The sequence below is a fragment of the Pan paniscus genome, chromosome 6, assembly GCF_029289425.2.
Source record: "Pan paniscus chromosome 6, NHGRI_mPanPan1-v2.0_pri, whole genome shotgun sequence".
NCBI lineage: Eukaryota > Metazoa > Chordata > Mammalia > Primates > Hominidae > Pan > Pan paniscus.
Genome location: NC_073255.2, coordinates 53,335,308 through 53,353,304, shown reverse-complemented (window position 1 = coordinate 53,353,304; position 17,997 = coordinate 53,335,308). Strand labels below are relative to the sequence as shown.

Below are 17,997 nucleotides of genomic sequence, written 5' to 3'. Positions count from 1 at the left end.
AAGAATTCAGGTCTACTAGAAAATATTCTTGGTCTCATTCTTTTTTTATTATTATTATTATACTTTAAGTTTTAGGGTACATGTGCACAATGTGCAGGTTTGTTACATATGTATACATGTGCCATGTTGGTGTACTGCACCCATTAACTCGTCATTTAGCATTAGGTATATCTCCTAATGCTATCCCTCCCCCCTCCCCCCACCCCACAACAGTCCCCGGAGTGTGATGTTCCCCTTCCTGTGTCCATGTGTTCTCATTGTTCAATTCCCACCTATGAGTGAGAACATGCAGTGTTTGGTTTTTTGTCCTTGCAATAGTTTGCTGAGAATGATGATTTCCAGCTTCATCCATGTCCCTACAAAAGACATGAACTCATCATTTTTTATGGCTGCATAGTATTCCATGGTGTATATGTCCCACATTTTCTTAATCCAGTCTATCATTGTTGGATATTTGGGTTGGTTCCAAGTCTTTGCTATTGTGAATAGTGCTGCAATAAACATACGTGTGCATGTGTCTTTATAGCAGCATGATTTATAGACCTTTGGGTATATACCTAGTAATGGGATGGCTGGCTCAAATGGTATTTCTAGTTCTAGATCCCTGAGGAATCGCCATACTGACTTCCACAATGGTTGAACTAGTTTACAGTCCCACCAACAGTGTAAAAGTGTTCCTATTTCTCCACATCCTCTCCAGCACCTGTTGTTTCCTGACTTTTTAATGATCGCGAGAAAATATCCTTGGTCTCATTCTAACCATTATCCGTGTAGGTGTCCCCAAATACACCCTCTGTATTAAACTGAATATTGACCGCCCCCCCACCAAAATATCAGGCCCTCATCTCTGGACTCTTTAAATGCTACTTTGTATCTTGACGATGTTATTAAGTTACAGATCTTGAGTCCAGAACATTATCCTGGATTGTGACAGTGCGCCCTCATGCAGTCACCTTGTAACTGAGCTGCTTAGCAGTTTAGCCTCAAACAACATTTTAAAATGTTTTATCCTTTCCCTTTTCCTCTTTCCCCTCCGAGTTTCAAGATGTAGCTCTGAGATAAACTTATAGCCTCGAAATGTTTTCTTTCTCTTTCCTTTCCCACTTCATGCCCCCATGCCTTATGCACATTTATTTACCTAGATGCTTGTTAAGCACAAGCCATGCTCACTTACCTGGTCATATATTTCCTTAGAAGCTTCAGAGGACTACACATCTCTGAAAATCTGTCCCCAACAAAAGATTACTTCAAGGCCGGAACCCATTCCCGGCTGAAGACTAACTACAAGATTGTGATTAGTTTATAACCTGGCAGGATCCACGATGGGGTCAGCCTCTTCACCAAACGAAACAATAATTCAAGATGAGCCATTGGAGTAAGTAACCCCTCCTGGGACCTCCTAGCTCCCCGCTCCCCAACCCCCAACCTACCACCCCTGCCTCTTCTGCATTCCAAACCCTTTCTTTAAAAAACCCTGTGTTCCCTCCACAAATTACAGCAGAATTGCTTTCTGCTCTTCCCCTTGCTGGCACATATAAAAAAGTCTTGCTCACTTTTATTCAGCTCGTTATTATTTTGGCCTCTTTCTACAAGCAGCGAGCAGCCAGGCCCTTTTGCTGGTTACAACCTGTGCCACTGTGAGAGGGAGGCAGAGGAGGACTAGACAGAGAAAGAAGGGGAAGAGGCACTGTGACAATGGAGATAGAGATGTGTGTAATGTCACCAGAGGCCAAGGAAGGCCAGAAACAAGATAAGCTGGAGGAGGAAAAGGACAGATTGTCCTCAAGAGTCTTCAGACACCTTAATTTCACTCCAGTGACACTGACTTTAGACTTCCAGCCTCCAGAACTGTGTGAGAATAAACTCATGCTTTCTTAAGCCACCAACTGTGTGATAATTTATTATCTCAGTGACAAGAAACAAATATGCCCTCCACCTATTTTGTATAAAGCCACACTCAGTCCCGATGACATGTTTTGGGTCATAGTGTTGTTATCCACTGGAGCTCAGACCCAAAAAATCCCTGTTTGTTCTTTAGAGTTAGCTCAATTCCTGTTCCCCTTTAAGCCTTTTCTAACGGTGTCTCTTCCAAATCATGTTTTCATCCTCAGAAGGACTAACCATGGAACCTTTTTGTAGGTTTGGAGACAGCCACAGCATATTTGATAAAACATGAGGAAATAGGTTGGGCGTGGTGGCTCACACCTGCAATCCCAGCACTTTGGGAGGCCGAGGCAGGTGGATGACAAGGTCAGGAGTTCGAGACCAGCCTGGCCAAGATGGTGAAACCCCATCTCTACTAAAAATACAAAAATTAGCCGGGCACAGTGGCGCATGCCTGTAATCCCAGCTACTCAGGAGGCTGAGGCAGAAGAATCACTTGAACCCAGAAGGCGGAGGTGGCAGTGAGTCGAGATCACGCCACTGCCCTCTAGCCTAGGTGACAGAGCGAGACTCTGTCTCAAAAAAAAAAAAAAGAAAAAAAAATGAAATTGACATGCTCTTGCAGACCCAGGGCTGCTGGATAGCACACATGTATTTAGGGGAAGAGAAATATTTTTCCTTCTGACAAAACACAGTCAACTTGGCTCAACATGAACACTAAAGACCAGAGAACTGGCCTTGGGTCTATAGGCCTTCCTTCCACACAGCTTTGTGTACGTCTCCTTTGAGACAACCCCGAAGAGTAGCCACACCCATTGCTTAGGACTTTCATTAATTCCACCTCAACTCCCTGTCTCCTGAGGTTCTCTGATTTCTAACGTGTGGTCCAGCATTTCTCAAAGTGCATCCGAAACACACTGGTGCCACAAAAGGGAAGGACTCTTGCAGTCAAATTTGCAGAAAATGCTGCATCTACTCCACTGTCAATTCAAGGACAATTTCATTATCACCAAATAGCTTCTTAGAAGAGCTGTGGCAAAGATACCTGCTTAATACTGCTTTATCCAGCATTTGCAAAACGTATTTGACTATGGAACTTTTTCAGATAAAACCTTTTTTCTTACATATTACTGAAATCTCATAGTTCATGTGAGTTGAAGTGAATTTAGGAACATAAACACCAATCATTCTGATATTTACCCAGTCTAATCCCAATAGGCCTTAGGTAGCTGGTGGTACTAAAAGCCACTACTATAATAGAATGATCAAATCAAGGCTAGAGAATAAGAGCGTGGTGTAAAAAATTAGAGATCTCATGAGTGCTGAGGCATAGAAAACAAACCCCCAAAATATGGCATTTGTGCATGCTGGCCATTTTTATCAATTGAAAGGCCTCAGAAATAAGCCTCAGAATCAAGGTCCCTGAAACCTTGTCTTGTTCCTCCTCCATTCCAATTCTCTTTGGAATTTCCATATCTGACCAAAAAACTCCTTACCAAAGGAAACACATAAGTCCTCAATCCCCTCCCTGAAATCTCATTATCTATTTCAGAAAAGAAGTGTGAAGAATGCAACCATGCTTGGATGGACTTTTTCACAAGATAATGCCTGACTTTCGGGCTCACTCAAATTCCAGGAGAATCATCTACAACCTAATTTCTCTCTCCCCGGCCCATTCTTTCTCTATAACAATCATTTCCTGTCCCTAAAAGAATTATCCACATTTCCCATCTCCTCCTTCCCCTATGAAAAGGGTATAGAAATTTCTGCACCTCTTTGGGGGTTTGGGGTAATTACTCTGTGATGTGATCCTCCCATGCACACTAACACGTTTGTATGGTATTTCCCCAGTTAACCTGCCTTTTGTCAATTGATTTTCAGTGAAGCTTCAGAGGGTGAAAGGGAAGTTTGCCCTTTGCCCCTAAAGTGAATAAATGGAAAAACAAGACCAGGGAAAAAAAACAATAATTATGTATTTAAAAAAAAAGATAACTGATCACTGCAAAGGATCACCAAATGTAGTTGAGTTTATTGACAGCTGGGGCCAAGAGGGAAACATGGAGAGTTCCAAAACCTCTCCCATATCAACCAACACTCTGAGTGCTCACTAAGGGTACTGTGTCACTATTCCCGCTTACATGTGTATCTTTCGTCTAAGAGAAGAAAGCAGACTAGTTCCTCTAAAAGCAAGGCTTCTAAAATCTCTAGAAAAAAGACAAACAAAAAATCTTTTTATCTGAGGAATGTGAGCTCCCTTTAAATAATCAGGCCCAGAGAGGCACTGGAGTGAGACAGCAGTCACACTCCACCCCATCCCCCTTGGGCTAAGCAATCATTTCTAAGCAGCTCGCTATATGGACCCTAGGCTGAGTGCCACCAACAGAGCTATAAAGTAACCTAACAATGCCAGTGAGAATCCCTGACAAATGACTTTTGTAACCACCCACTCTCCTGATTCATTCTTTTTTCTTTAATAAATTATGAGAGAGAAGGAAGGAAGAAACTGGCTAGGCAGATAGTTAGGGCAAGGTCCTCAGCGGCATTTATTTTCTAACAAAGAGCAGCCTGAAAGTTCAGGCTGCAAACATAGATGGGGAGATGAATTCCCTCACAGAAAGGGGCCTCCTGTGTAGTCAGCAAGTTTCACTGACATACAGTGGGCCCCCGTGAGCACATTCCTTTCCTTTTTCGACATACTCACATAAGGAAGCTTGCACGGGGAGCTTGCTTGGAACATGGCTGCAACATTATAGATAAGAAGAGCTACCCTGGACCAGGCACATCCACCTTGAAGGGTAATATTGTTTGGCTCTATGTCTCCACCCAAATCTCATCTTGATTTGTACTCCCACAAGTTGTGGGAGGGACCCCAATGGGAGATAACTGAACACGGGGGTGGTTTCCCCCTTATTGTACTCATGGTAATGAATAAGTCCCATGAGATCTGATGGTTTGATAAGGGGAAACCCATTTCCCTTGGTTCTCATTCTCTCTCTTGCTGCTGCCATGTAAGAAGTGCCTTTCGCCTTCCACCATGATAGTGAGGCCTCCCCAGCCATGTAGAGCTGTAAGTCCAGTAAACCTCTTTTTTTGTTAATTGCCCAGTCTTGGGTATGCCTTTATCAGCAGCATGAAAATGGATTAATAAAAAGGGTTCCACTCCTAATGCATGCACAGTAGGAGGAGATAAGCAATATGGAGTAACTTAGGCTAAGGACCTGCATGTGCACTAAACAGATGGGGTGGGGACTGCCAGGGATTCATGCCTTATGGAAATGAAACACCTAGTCCTAACTGGTTTTTTGAGCCCTATATAAATGGAGCACGCTTCCCTGCTAGCTTTTTTTATTAAAACCATTGCACTTCACTGTAAAATGCAACCCTTTTTTGAGATCCCTCTCTGCAGCAGAGAGTTTTCTCTCTTTCTTTCACTTATTACATTTCTGCTCTAAGCTCACTCTTGGTGTGTCCACATCCTTGACTTCCTTGGCCATGAGACAAATAACTTCATTTGACACCCTAGACAATAAGGCCATTTCACTTGAGCTTCTTTTTTGTTCTCTAGAGTACTTCCAAAGATAACTTGGAAGTGTGTCCCACATAGCTGTCCTCAACTTTGGCTCAAATAAACTCTCTACCTATATTAATTTGTCTCAGTTTCTTCCCTTAGGTTGACAACTATTAAGGAGAATTGCAACTCATCAGCCACTAACTAGGAAGGCCCTGTAAACATGTTCTCCAAGTGGCCATTTCCATTACAGATGCTCAATTAACTTCAATATTTTTTTTCTTTTCCCTTTTTCCTATAAATTAGACTTGTCATCATACTTGCTTATTGATTGTGGCTAGCAGGTCTATGCCTTTTATTAATTAGAGTCTGAGATTTTCTTTGAGATGAGTTCCAATCAGTTTTCCAAATAAATTTCAATTTATTCTCCTTCACAGATTAGACAGTGATGTCTCTCACCTCAATAGTGGCACACCTACTTCCACATGTTTTTGTAAGAATCAACCATAGTCAGAGAGCTAAGGGGCATCTTAGCTGTTAATATCTAGCCCAAATAAAAATATGGCAAGAACCTTGAGGTCATGCTGCCTTGAAATTTAGAAAAATTTCCTTCCTTAGGGCAATTCTAGCTTCTTTATCATTACTTGAAGAATAGTCATTTTCTTAATGAATGCCAGGGGAATGTTAAAGACCAAAGGCAGTAGGCAATGAAGGAGAGGGGCACTGTCAATCTATACAGCATCTGTGTTCTATAAATATTCACTTTATGTGATGAAACTTTTCCCAGAAACAGCTAATCCAGGAAACCAAAAAGTTATAGAGACACAGTTACAAATATGAAAATTTTATAGATAGGGTAAACTCATTTTTGTCACTTGAATTTTAGACTTAAAAAGATCAAAAATGCTGCAGAAACCTACCAGGCAGCCACATGAATCCTGGAATTCTGGGTGAGAAAAGGGATCTGTGCGCCAGCATAAAGAATTCTTCCTAAAAAACAAAGGAGAGAATTGGAATGATCTTTTAGATTTACAATGCCATTGTATTTCCATAAAAGAGAGTTTCATCAGACTAGAACAGAGTTCACAAGATAATCATCTCCCACTGCCGAGAAGGCAGAGCTCTTACATTTGTTTTCACAGCTTGAGCTGTTAATCTGATGACAATGTTTTATTACAATGCCAGCATTTCCATTATATTACATGGGGCTCACTTTTCTTACTGTATTGAGTGTATCACAGGGCTCCCTAGGACTTTCACGGTGGGGCTGGGGCTCCTGGTGGAACCTGAGGCTTCCAGTCTCATAAACAGGTACCAAGAAGCAATTAATAAACAGCAAGACTCTAATTCCTTTTTGTGGCATGACACAGTAATTCAATCATCACTTAAGGAAAAACAATTTTTAAATTTCCACTTTAAACCTTTCTGGTTAAACTTTCTGTTGCAGAAAGATTGTGCAACAGAAACAGTTACGAAAACCATTTGTAGCAGTGGTTCAAAAACACATTTGTATTCCACAGTTTCCCTATTATTTCTACTTCCTTATGAGTCCCATACTTTAAAATATTTTTTCTAGCATTTGGAAATCAAAATTTGTTTTAGTAATGATAATTACTCTTAATTACTCAAAAATTGGAAAAGGAGGAAGAAAACTAGCATTTACCAAATTACAAGCACCAGCTAGATGTTTTTACCACCATCCTTACCAGCCCTGCTTTTCAGAAGAAGGGGTGGGGTCCAGAGAGGTGAAGCAGCTGTCGAGATCCCAGCTCTATGCAAAGTGTGTGCTGCTCCAATGAGAAAGCCAGTATGATAACACCAATTGAAGAAAGCCTTGCCCAGTGAAAAGAAACTTGCCATTTCTATTAACCAGGTTAGCAAAGTACAATGTCTACGTAATTTTTGAAACAACAAAAATAACGTAAAGATTTCTCCACATTTTGTTGGCTGACTAGCTTATAGGGACTCCAGTTTGAAACTTAAGAGTTTACATGGAAATAACACCTAAGAGAGTTACGTATTTAATCAGAGTACTGTATCTGATATGTACTTTTAAAAAAAATTCCATTTATACTTCTGAAACTCAGCAGGCCTTTCTTCCTTCAGATGCCTTAGATGATGGTTAACAAGTGTTTATAATTTAATATATGACTTCAAAAAGTCTTCTTTTTCTCTTCCAAATCCTCCCTTATTCTTCTCCTAGCTCCCTTTTATAGAGTAAAACTAGGTGTCCATGAGAGGTACATAATGACCTATGACAGGTAGTTTTTTGAGCACTTCTCAGCCTCCAACAACTTTTGTGTTCAAACAGATTCACTAAGAAGCTGTGTGAATGTTCATAAAAGGGAGAGACAGAGGGGATGATCTATGAGAAATCAGAAGTTTCTACATAATTTTTCTTTTAAAGTTTAAGAATCTAAAAATACACTTTGACTTAGCAAAGCATTTCCCTAAAGTGGCCTACAGGACACAGCTGCAGAGAGGCTGCTGGAGGAGGGTCATTTGGTCCTTCAGGTTTGGACACACTGGGTGAAATAGTTCTCTCTACTACAGGGCTGCCTGGAGTTTTCAATCACCTAAGGTGCGTTTTTTTTTTTTTTTTTTGAGATGGAGTCTCGCCCTGTTGCCCAGGCTGGAATGCAATGGCACAATCTCGGCTCACTACAACCTCCGCCTCCTGGGCTCAAGTGATTCTCCTGCCTCAGCCTCCCAAGTAGCTGGGATTATGGGTGCGCACCACCTTACCCAGCTAATTTTTTGTAACTTTAGTAGAGACGGGGTTTCACCATGTTGGCCAGGCTGGTCTCAAACTCCTGACCTCGTGATCCGCCCACCTCGGCCTCCCCAAAGCGCTAAGGTGCATTTTAAATCTCGAAGAGAGAGGCAGAAGCTCTAAGGACCTACTGTCTTGAGAGTTGCTTTCTGAGGCAGGAACTTGCCTTAAGAGAACAAAAGCTCTCTACAAGAACTATCCTGCCGTTGAGGTGACTATTCTTTCTACAGAACTGAGAGCACACTGATGCAAATGAAGAAAAGCAGAGAGAGGTTCAGCAAGTTGCGTGGGTCACACAGTCAGTAAGAGTGGAGCTGAGATTTGGATTCAGGCAGACTGGTCCTATATTACCCCTCTATCATGATCCCTGGTATGCACACTCTCTACACTGCTGATCCATGGCCTCAACTTTCCTCTTTACAGGCCCCTAAGAGGGAATCTGTCACCAGCCATGACAGGCTCTGAAGATCCCACCTTTTGGCTAATAATGAGCCTTCTAGATTTTCCTGAGTACCAAGATGATTTATTATATCGCTGCAATCTAATAACTTTCTTTTTAATTACAAAAATAAACCTTATCCATCTCCCCACTTGGCGTTTTAAGTTTGATAGAAATATAAGATTTGCTATGACTTTTGTTCTGTACTAAACCATTAGCAAGAATGGGTGAGGAAAGTGACCATTTTGTGTTAGAAATAGTAGAATTCAACACTGAAGTGCCACCAGATATAAGCCTTGTAAAATGAAGCTAAATATCTGTATCTACCCGTCAGCTTCTAAAAGTTGACAACTTTAACACATTTTAAATTTTAAATTATGCATCACCTACTACTGTGAGAAAACTCATATTTTAGATCGGATTTAGACAACAGTGGATTTTTCTAGAGCTCTTCATTGTCTTCGTATGAGAGGGAGGTACAGATCAGAAGTTCAACATAGCACCATTGAGTTGACACTCAGAGTTGAGTATCTCAACAGAAAAGCAACCTATCAGTAGAATCTAATGTATTATTTTAAAATGTTTCCTCTAGTTAATTATCAAGTGATTGCCCAAGTCTTCCAAGGAGGTAAAATGTAGATATCATCAAATTCAACAATATTTTACACTTACAGAAGGAAATCTACAGGTTTTAAGTAAAACTTTTTGCTCTGATTTGAGGTCCTAGTGAATCAAGCCCTATTTGTATAACATGGACATAAATTATTATTAATACAAGTGTTCACAGCATCTTTTCATGTACCTCTCCCCCTACCCTTTTGTTATGCTGACCTCAAAAATAGATAGAAATGATTAAATATAGAAATGAGTTAAGGATAGATTAGGTAGATTTCACAAAGAAAAGGGAGAACACAAAAACATAAATCCAGGAAGGTAGAAGAAGAACAGACAGAGGAGAAAAGCAATGAGGCTGATCTGCAGGCTGGGCTGGAGGGCAGGAGCTCATGGAACAGAGAGAGGAGAGGAGGACAGTTTGGGGCTCTACTGCAACCCACGTAAAAGGAACTGGAAGTAAAATACGTGTCCAAACAAAATGTCCAATACGTTCTGCTGTCCTTTAATTATTGATTCTACCTTTTGTTTTTTCCTCTGGAAGGAGAAGGACTAGATAAAAGATTTTTTTTTTCTAACTGGTTCTTCTTTGATCCCAGCTTGGACCAGGGCCGGACCCCATGGGGCCCTAGGTTACATTTCAATTTTTCAAAGGTAGACATATTTTACACCCTGTGTATTCCATCAGAGAGGAGAAAACATTACCATTGAAACTTTAAATAAATTACTTTGTTTTGCAAAGACTAGAATGAAGCAACATAATTATCTATTAATTCTTTCTTACTGAGAACATTAATAGTTTTTCAGTCTCACACTAATTACCAATATGACTAATGGGCAAAATATGTCATCACAAATTAGAAAACATAATGCCAATATTGTATTATTGTTAGATTTTTATATTTACTACTTAAAAACATACACTTCTGGCACTTAATAAATCATTATGGCTTTTATCATTTGCCTCATTTGCTCTACCCAGAACTGTAAATTCCTTGAGACCAGGGCCATATTCCGTATTAATTTTGGTTCCTACAGCAGCACTTTGCTTGTAGTAGATCTTTAATATATAACAATTGAGCAAAATAAGAGGGAAATAAGTGTTTATAAAGAAAGGCCTCCCCTATCCAGGTTTCATAGAAAGATCATCACAATAACCATGAGTAAATACCAAAAAGATCATTTTCAAAGTAATTCACCCCAGATTGATTTACAGTACTGATCTTTAAGTCTTTTAATTTAAAAATATATATAATTAATTTTTTATATGTACAAGGATTCTCTAAAAGTAAATAACAGCTAATACATAATTCAGACTTCATTGCTACTTCATTCTTTTCAGCTTTGGGTTTTATTAAATTGAATGCTGTTAATTATTAATTTATTTTGCAATAATATAAAGCATGCATGTACGAAGGGAGAAAGGGGGTAATTATGAAGCTTACTTCAGATCATTTTATATGGTGATACCCATAAGGCCCGTTCAGTAATAACCTACTCATTAGGCTAATTTTCATTTTTTATAACATAAACTTGTGACATGAAATAACCAATCATGGAGAAAAACAGTCCTCCCAGGCTACAATATTACCAGTTGGGAGTGTTCACTTTTGCAGAGAGTACCTGACACTTACTGGCGTGGGTTTAAATCTGCACAGGGTAAATCTTGATCTCTAAACTTCCGCAGAAGCACACGGGTGAGGTCCAAGTCGTCGCCCCCACTGCTGCTGTTCATTGTGAGACAAAGGAAACAAAGTGGGATTATTAGTGGCTCCCAACAGAGAATGGAGAACCAGCTGCTGACCTCACATTGTGCCCTAGTTAGGCTGATCCATCTAATGATTCCTAGTAAGTGAGATAGAGCTAATTTTCCACTGTTTTTATGATAATGCCAAACAAGCAATAAAATTGGAAAATTTATTAAAAGTATAGTTTTGCCATCAGATATGCATTTTTATAGACTCACATTCACAGTACATTATTTTCCTCAACATTTTCACTTAATAGTATAACACCACCATTTTTCACATATTTGCATGGTTTTTAAAAACAAATTTTAAAGGCTACATAATATCATATTGTGTTAATATATTAAAATCTGCAAAACTATGCTCTTAAAGTTGGAGCTCCAGTTTGGTCTGAATATTTGTTCTATTAACATAGTCCTGAAATAAAACAATTTCTAATATAAGAAATATCATTTGGTTTCTATATGTGAGCTATATTGAGCTACATTTTCTTAACAGAGGTCCTCAACACAGAATCCTATGTGTGCTTTAAGTACACATTAAATTTTACTGGCACACATCTCAGAAGTCTATTTGTAGTTCAAGCAGCATTACTGAAAGCCAAAACCACCAAAACTGAATTTCCTTACTGAAGACACCATCAGCAATAAGACACTATTCATGTCACTGTGGGGAGTTGTAGAAACAAACCCTGTATTAAATTTTATACCTCAATTATAAGACAATCTTGAGAAAATACAGAGAAAAAGACATTTTAAGATTTTCTAAATTGGACTGAATGAGAATGAGCTCATTTAATTAATTAAAATTCTAAATTAGTATTTAGAAAAGAGTACAGATTTCTTACTTTTCAGAACTTACATTGTGTTATTTATAAAATACTTTTTGAGTAAGAATCTTTGCAAACACTTGTCTCAAAAATTTCAAAAATGGTGTATAATCAGCATTATAGATTATATAGATATACCTGGTGACCTCAATTCTTTTTGGAAAGAATTATTATATAAATTAACAAATATACATAAGTGACTCCTTTTAAAGAACTTAAAACATTAGCTACATTGAAGAAATGCAAACACCAGAAGCTGGGAAGAATAGGGGAGAGAAAGAGGTTGGTTAATAGGTACAAACATACAGTTATAAAAAAAAATAGGTACTAGTGTTTGGTAGCACAGCAGGGTGACTGTAGTTAACAACAATTTATCCTATTTTCAAAACAGCTAGAAGATTTGAAATGTTCCCAAAGTAAGACATTATAAATATTTGAGGTGATAGATATCCTAAATACCCTGCTTTGGTTATTATACATCGTATGCATGTATCAAAATATCACATGTACCCCATAAATATGTATAATTATTATGAGCAATAAAAAAGCTTTAAAACAGAAAATGCAAAAAAAAAAAAAGAAAGAAGAAATGTAAGCAACCACAGAGCAATCTGTAACCACTGATTTCTCTAATTAATTTTTTGTTCTCAGACAAGAAATAATTGAGTCCAAAATATTTTTCTGAATTGCTATTAGCATTAAAATGTAGAAAGGTCTGAGGTGGAAATGTAGGAATTTCCAACCACATCCTGCAGAACAAACGTAAGCTCAGAATGAGAAGAAACTTCTCATTAGGCTACTGTTCAGTGTGACCGTACACATAGAATGGAACATTACAGACTCCCAATTTCTCTAATTCCTTTAGTGAGCTCTTCTAACATACCAATCTGACATTTTCTTTGCTCAAAATTTATCAATGGCTTCTTGTTACCTATGCGTTTTGAAATAGTATTTGAATCCCTCCACAATCCTAGGGCCTGTTGCTCAACATTTCTTCCTGAGCACGGCACCCAGCCCAGCCTAGCCAGCGCAGCCCAGACCAGGAGAACCACTGTTTGATTGGGCAGATCTGCTTTTGAGGGTGCTGATCCCTCTGTGTCGGTATCTCCAATATCCTGGACACTTGATTGGAAGCCATCTCCAGCCTGGCCTGGAAACCTTGGTTGGAACACCGATTCCATAATAAGTCCTCCCTGCCTCCTCTGCTCCATTTGTCCTGCCTGGTGGCCTTAGTATACATCTTCACTGGAGTTTAACTGGAGGCTTACCCTTGTTCTCATTACTGGAATGAAGCAATCCTTGAGGAAAGGGCACAATGCTTAGGATAGGTGTTGGAACTCAGGGTCTCATAAATGATGTGTTGAACAAGTTGTGATATGTTAACAATGCACTGAATTCATTGGCCTCATCCTTAATCTCCATCCAATTATTTTACTTCCCTAAATCTGGCCCTTTCTGAACTTTTACCATTCAAACAAAAACAAAATTTAATTGAGAAGAAATGCAACTCATTACATTAAATTAGTATTATATTTCTGCTGAGGAGGACTTTGTTTCCAGAGCAACTTAAAATGCAAACACCTCTGTGGCATCCAAATCCAGAAATAAATGTTTATAGAAAAACACTATCTTCCCCACTGCATAAAATTTAATAAAGATTTTAAAATATTCGTATGGTTTACAACTGTCCTAATATAATTCCCTACAGCTGTGGCCAGAAACACACAATTATGGAACATGCTGAAATTTACAACAAAGTTATGTCTCGTAAGTAGGCAGTGTGACCTCCGTATAAACAGCCTTCAGGTTTCTAACAAATTAGGAAATGCAAGCTTCTTTTAAAAGTATCTTTGTCACCACAAACTTCAAATGCTTTTTCCTAAACTATCCCTCTTTTGTTGCCTTCAAACTCCTGGCTATATTTTAAAGTAAATCTCTATGTTAGAAACATTTGACATCTGTCCTTACTAGACTCTAGAAATTGAAAATTACTACCTATGATTCTCGAGGAACTTCATAAATGGAATCACTCTCTCTAATAATCATCTCTTAAAATTTATTGTGCACCAGAGTGACCCAAGGAGCTTGGCTGAACAAATACACACTCCTAATGGGCCTTCCTGGTTAACAAGTCCCCCCCAGTGGTTCTGATTTAGACAAGGATCAAACCAACCTTGAGAAACACTGGGGCATCTGGGAAGACAGCAGCCTACACTCTCCCCTTCCTTCCTCCATTCCTCCCTTCCTCCCTTCCTCCTTTCCTTTCCGTTCCATTCCGTTCCATTCCTTTCCATTCCATTCCATTCCATTCTTTTCCCTTCCTTTCCTTTCCTTTCTTTATTCCTTCCTTCCCTACACTCTCAGCTCCAGTCTTTCGACCTCTCCTGATCCAACCAGCTTTTGGTGTTGATAAATTTCTGGTTCCAGGTGAGGTCTTGGGCTCTATGGGATTTGCTACTAGCCAAGCAAATTCAGGGCCATAATCTCTACAGGCCAGGCCACATATGAATGCCATGTGAAGAACAGGAGCAGAGCATCCAGGGAAAAGGACCAGAAAGGACCCATCCTGGGAAGTGTGGCCCTCAGAGACCTGCAAATCTCCAGAGAACTCAGCCTCCCCTCTCTCGCTGGACCCCAGTAGTCAAGAAAAAGCTTAATTAAAGGAGCTGATGCCTTCTATTCCTAAATGAGAGAGAGTATAGGAAGCAAAGGTCCCCACCTCCCTGAAAAAAACAGAAAGTACTGGCAGCCCAGCTGCTGCCCTACAGAGGCAGAATGTGCTTCGATTCGGAACTTCATCCAGTTGATAGGCAACATCCTTATCTGATCTGTCAAAACAGCAATAACAAACACATGTCCTGGGGTCCCAGCAACCAGAGAAAAACCCAAACAGTGCCAATACTTATGAAAAATAAAGGTGCTGCAGGAATACCCACTTTAAAGTTAAAACAAAACAAAACAAAAAAACAGAGAAGCACATGCCTACACAGGACTTTCTCAAACCAAGAAGAATGGTTTCCTGAAGATAATATTAGAGGTATAAATTGAGTAAGAGGATAGCCACTGTTTAGATACAAACAGTGATGTATAAGAAAAATCCACACAGAAGGAGGACAAAAAGGAAAAAGAAATCCTTAAGGAAAGATAAAGAATTAAAAGATGGATTTGGAAGACCCTAACATGAGATGTGCTAGGAGTTCTAAAAGGAGGTAAAGGAAAAATGGGTGTGTAGAAATTAGATTAATAATAGAAGAAAATTACCCTGAACTGGCAGGACGCGGTGGCTCACGCCTGTAATCCCAGCACTTTGGGAGGCCAAGGCGGGCAGATAACCTAAGGTCAGGAGTTCGCGACCAGCCTGGCCAGCATGGTGAAACCCTGTCTCTATTAAAAATACAAAAATGAGCCAGATGTGGTGGTGCATGCTTGTAATCCTAGCTACTCGGGAGGCTGAGGCAGGAGAATCACTGGAACCCAGGAGGTAGAGGTTGTAGTGAGCCAAGATCACGCCACTGCACTCCAGCCTGGTCAACCGAGTGAGACCCCATACTCCCCCACCCCCCCAAAAAATTACCCTGAACTGAAAAAAAGACTTAAATCTGCAGTTTTGATAAGGAAACAGTAGGGGGGGGGGGAATCCTTTACTCCAAGGATAAAGAAGAAATCTTACACAATTCCAGACAGAAAAAGTTACCTATGAGGGGAAGAGACTCAGATAGACTGCTCCAAATCAGACTTCTTACCTGGAAGCTACAAAAATAATCCCCCTCATATCGCTCCCCAGATTTTAGAACTCCTTAATGCCTCCCTACATTGTGTTTGCAAGATAATGTCAATTCTCCTCAGAATACCTTATAATACCGTAATACCTGCCAGAAACCATCAAGGCTTCTGCTAGACTTCCTTCATTACTTTTCACATTTACTCACACTCTTCCTTTAGAGAGAGTATGAGAGAAGAAACTTTCTCTTCTCCACGTCTGGAAAACACCTATTTATCTCAGAAGAGGCAATTTAGGGGGCATAGCCTTAAAAAACCTTCTTTGACACCCCTAAATAGATCTCCCCATGTGGCTTATGCACAACCCCTGCACCAAGTATCTACCTATAAGACTTTCCCATCTGTTTGTAGGGATCATTTCTCTGCTTGACTGTAAACTTTCTCAGGGTAGAACTTATGGCCTTGTAAGTGTTTGTGGAATGAGAATTAGAGCCAGGAGGCCTGAAATGGATTCTCAGTCCTGTTTCTGCTAGGTTGTGCCAACCGAGGAGTTCACCCAACATCTGTGAGTTCACTGTCCACAATGAGAATGTCGTCATCAGGGATTCTCTCTCTTTTTTCTTAAATTTCAACCCACTAAGAGGTACAACTACCAGCAATTCACAAATTACTGAATCTCAGGTGGGCTGAGCTGAAGAACAGTTCACCCAGGGTGAGGGGCCATGAAGTACATCCTAAATTCATGGTTGGGTAGAGCATGAAGGATATATATTCACTCATGGGTAAACATTTTAAAAATGCCTACTCAGTGCTGGACTTTGTCCCCATACAATGTATACATAATTAAGTCAAGCAAATAGTTTCAGCTATTTCATTTACCATCTGTTTTTTCCCACTGGACTGTAAAAGGACCATGGGCGAGTTACATTGAGAAAGCAGCTTCTGTGCCATGACTGAGAGGAAGAATGCTCTTGGGGTATCCAACTGGACATGCAAAGTCGGTCCAGAGTTTGGATGTTCTATGACCTGGACGAAGCCTGGTGTGAAGGCGGACCTTGCAGACAAGGGAAGGGCAACCAGGAAATGAGATCAGAGGGGCAGCCAGCACTTCGTATGTTATTCTGCCAGAAAGAAGGCCTCCAAGAGCCTGCTGGTGAATGTGCTACATCCTCTCCATCCCGCTCAAAAGCACAGATGATATATTAGGTCCATCCTAGTATTTACTAAGAAGAAGAAGAAAAATAACTTTCATTATATTTCTTCCAAACAATTGTCCAATTACTTTCCATTTGTCCTCTCACTGAATTACTGAAACAAAGTGAAGCAATCACTATTATCTCATGTGATAAAGATGCCACATACATAGAAGGAAGTTGTACATATATGAGGAGAAGAATATAAATAATTGAAGATGTTCTCTATGAATGTTAACATCACTGGATCATGAAGTATACATTTGTCACATCCCGGTGACCATTTTGCAAAACCTGGTGGATGTTTTTGAGATGACAGAACACCAACAAATATACACCAACAATCACTGTCAGTCTTCAGTTAATTTAATTTCTGTTATCCTTCTGCATATAACAGAAAAGCTTGAGTTTTACAGAACACCAAGTGATTCTACTGTAGGCAAGTGGCCAAGAGATTGGTCAAATTTAGTGGTATTTGTTAAGGAAGATGTTGTAGGAAATGTTGTGGGTTGAATGATTTCCCTCCAAATTTCATGCCCACTCAGAACCTCAGAAAGTGATCTTATTCGGAATGAGTTTATCCAGATATAATTAGATGAGTTCATACAGGATTACAGCGGGTACCATATCCAATATGACCGGTGTCCTTCTAAGAGGGAAATGTGGACACAGAGACATGCAGGAGGAAGGCCACATGAAGACGGGAGGCTGAGACTGGAGTGATGCTGCCACAAGTCAAGGCATGTCAGGGATCGCTGGCAGCCACCGAAGCTAGAGACGCAAGGAAGGATTCTCCCCTGGAACCTTCAGAGAGGACATGGTCCTGCTGACCCTTTGATTTCAGACTTCTGGCCTCCAGAACAGTGAGAAAATACATTTCTGTTAAGTAACCCAGTCTGTGGTTCTTTGCTATAGCAGCCCTAGAAAACTAAAAAAGGCACCCAGTTTCTGCTGGCATGCTAACAGGAGAAGGGGATGGTGACTGGGCACTGACTGGCCACATACATCCACTGGCCCTCTTGGGTTCTTAAAGAACTGGTGTAGCAACCAGGACTTGGGAGTCCTACACTTGCTCGTTCTAGGTCTTTTTCTAGGTCTCCTAGTTGGAGAACTAGGAGAAAAAGAGAGAGAGTTTGGGGGTAGGAAAAAACTCAGCAGACAGTGGGCCAGGGTCAGGTCCATGTTCAAGCAGGGCTCACGGGTTTTTCTAATGCAGTGAACTAGCGGTGTATTTAGGACCATCTCCTCTAGTAAGGACTAAGAGCCCCATCCCAGAAGATGAGGTCATGGA

The 17,997-nt window shown here is 40.1% G+C and overlaps 1 protein-coding gene across 2 annotated transcripts in view; it reads right to left on the bottom strand.

Annotated features, from left to right (window-relative positions):
* ABCA13 (ATP binding cassette subfamily A member 13) overlaps window positions 1–17,997 on the bottom strand; it is a 513,749-nt gene that overhangs the window by 207,226 nt on the left and 288,526 nt on the right. Inside the window, exons 44-45 of one of the 2 annotated variants that reach the window (XM_063606228.1) lie at window positions 10,851–10,943; window positions 6,313–6,382 (exon numbers count right to left, since the gene is read on the bottom strand). In XM_063606228.1, the coding sequence (XP_063462298.1) occupies window positions 6,313–6,382; window positions 10,851–10,943 (163 nt within the window). The remainder of the gene's footprint in view (window positions 1–6,312; window positions 6,383–10,850; window positions 10,944–17,997) is intronic. The other variant, XM_003805826.7, reaches the window with a different exon arrangement.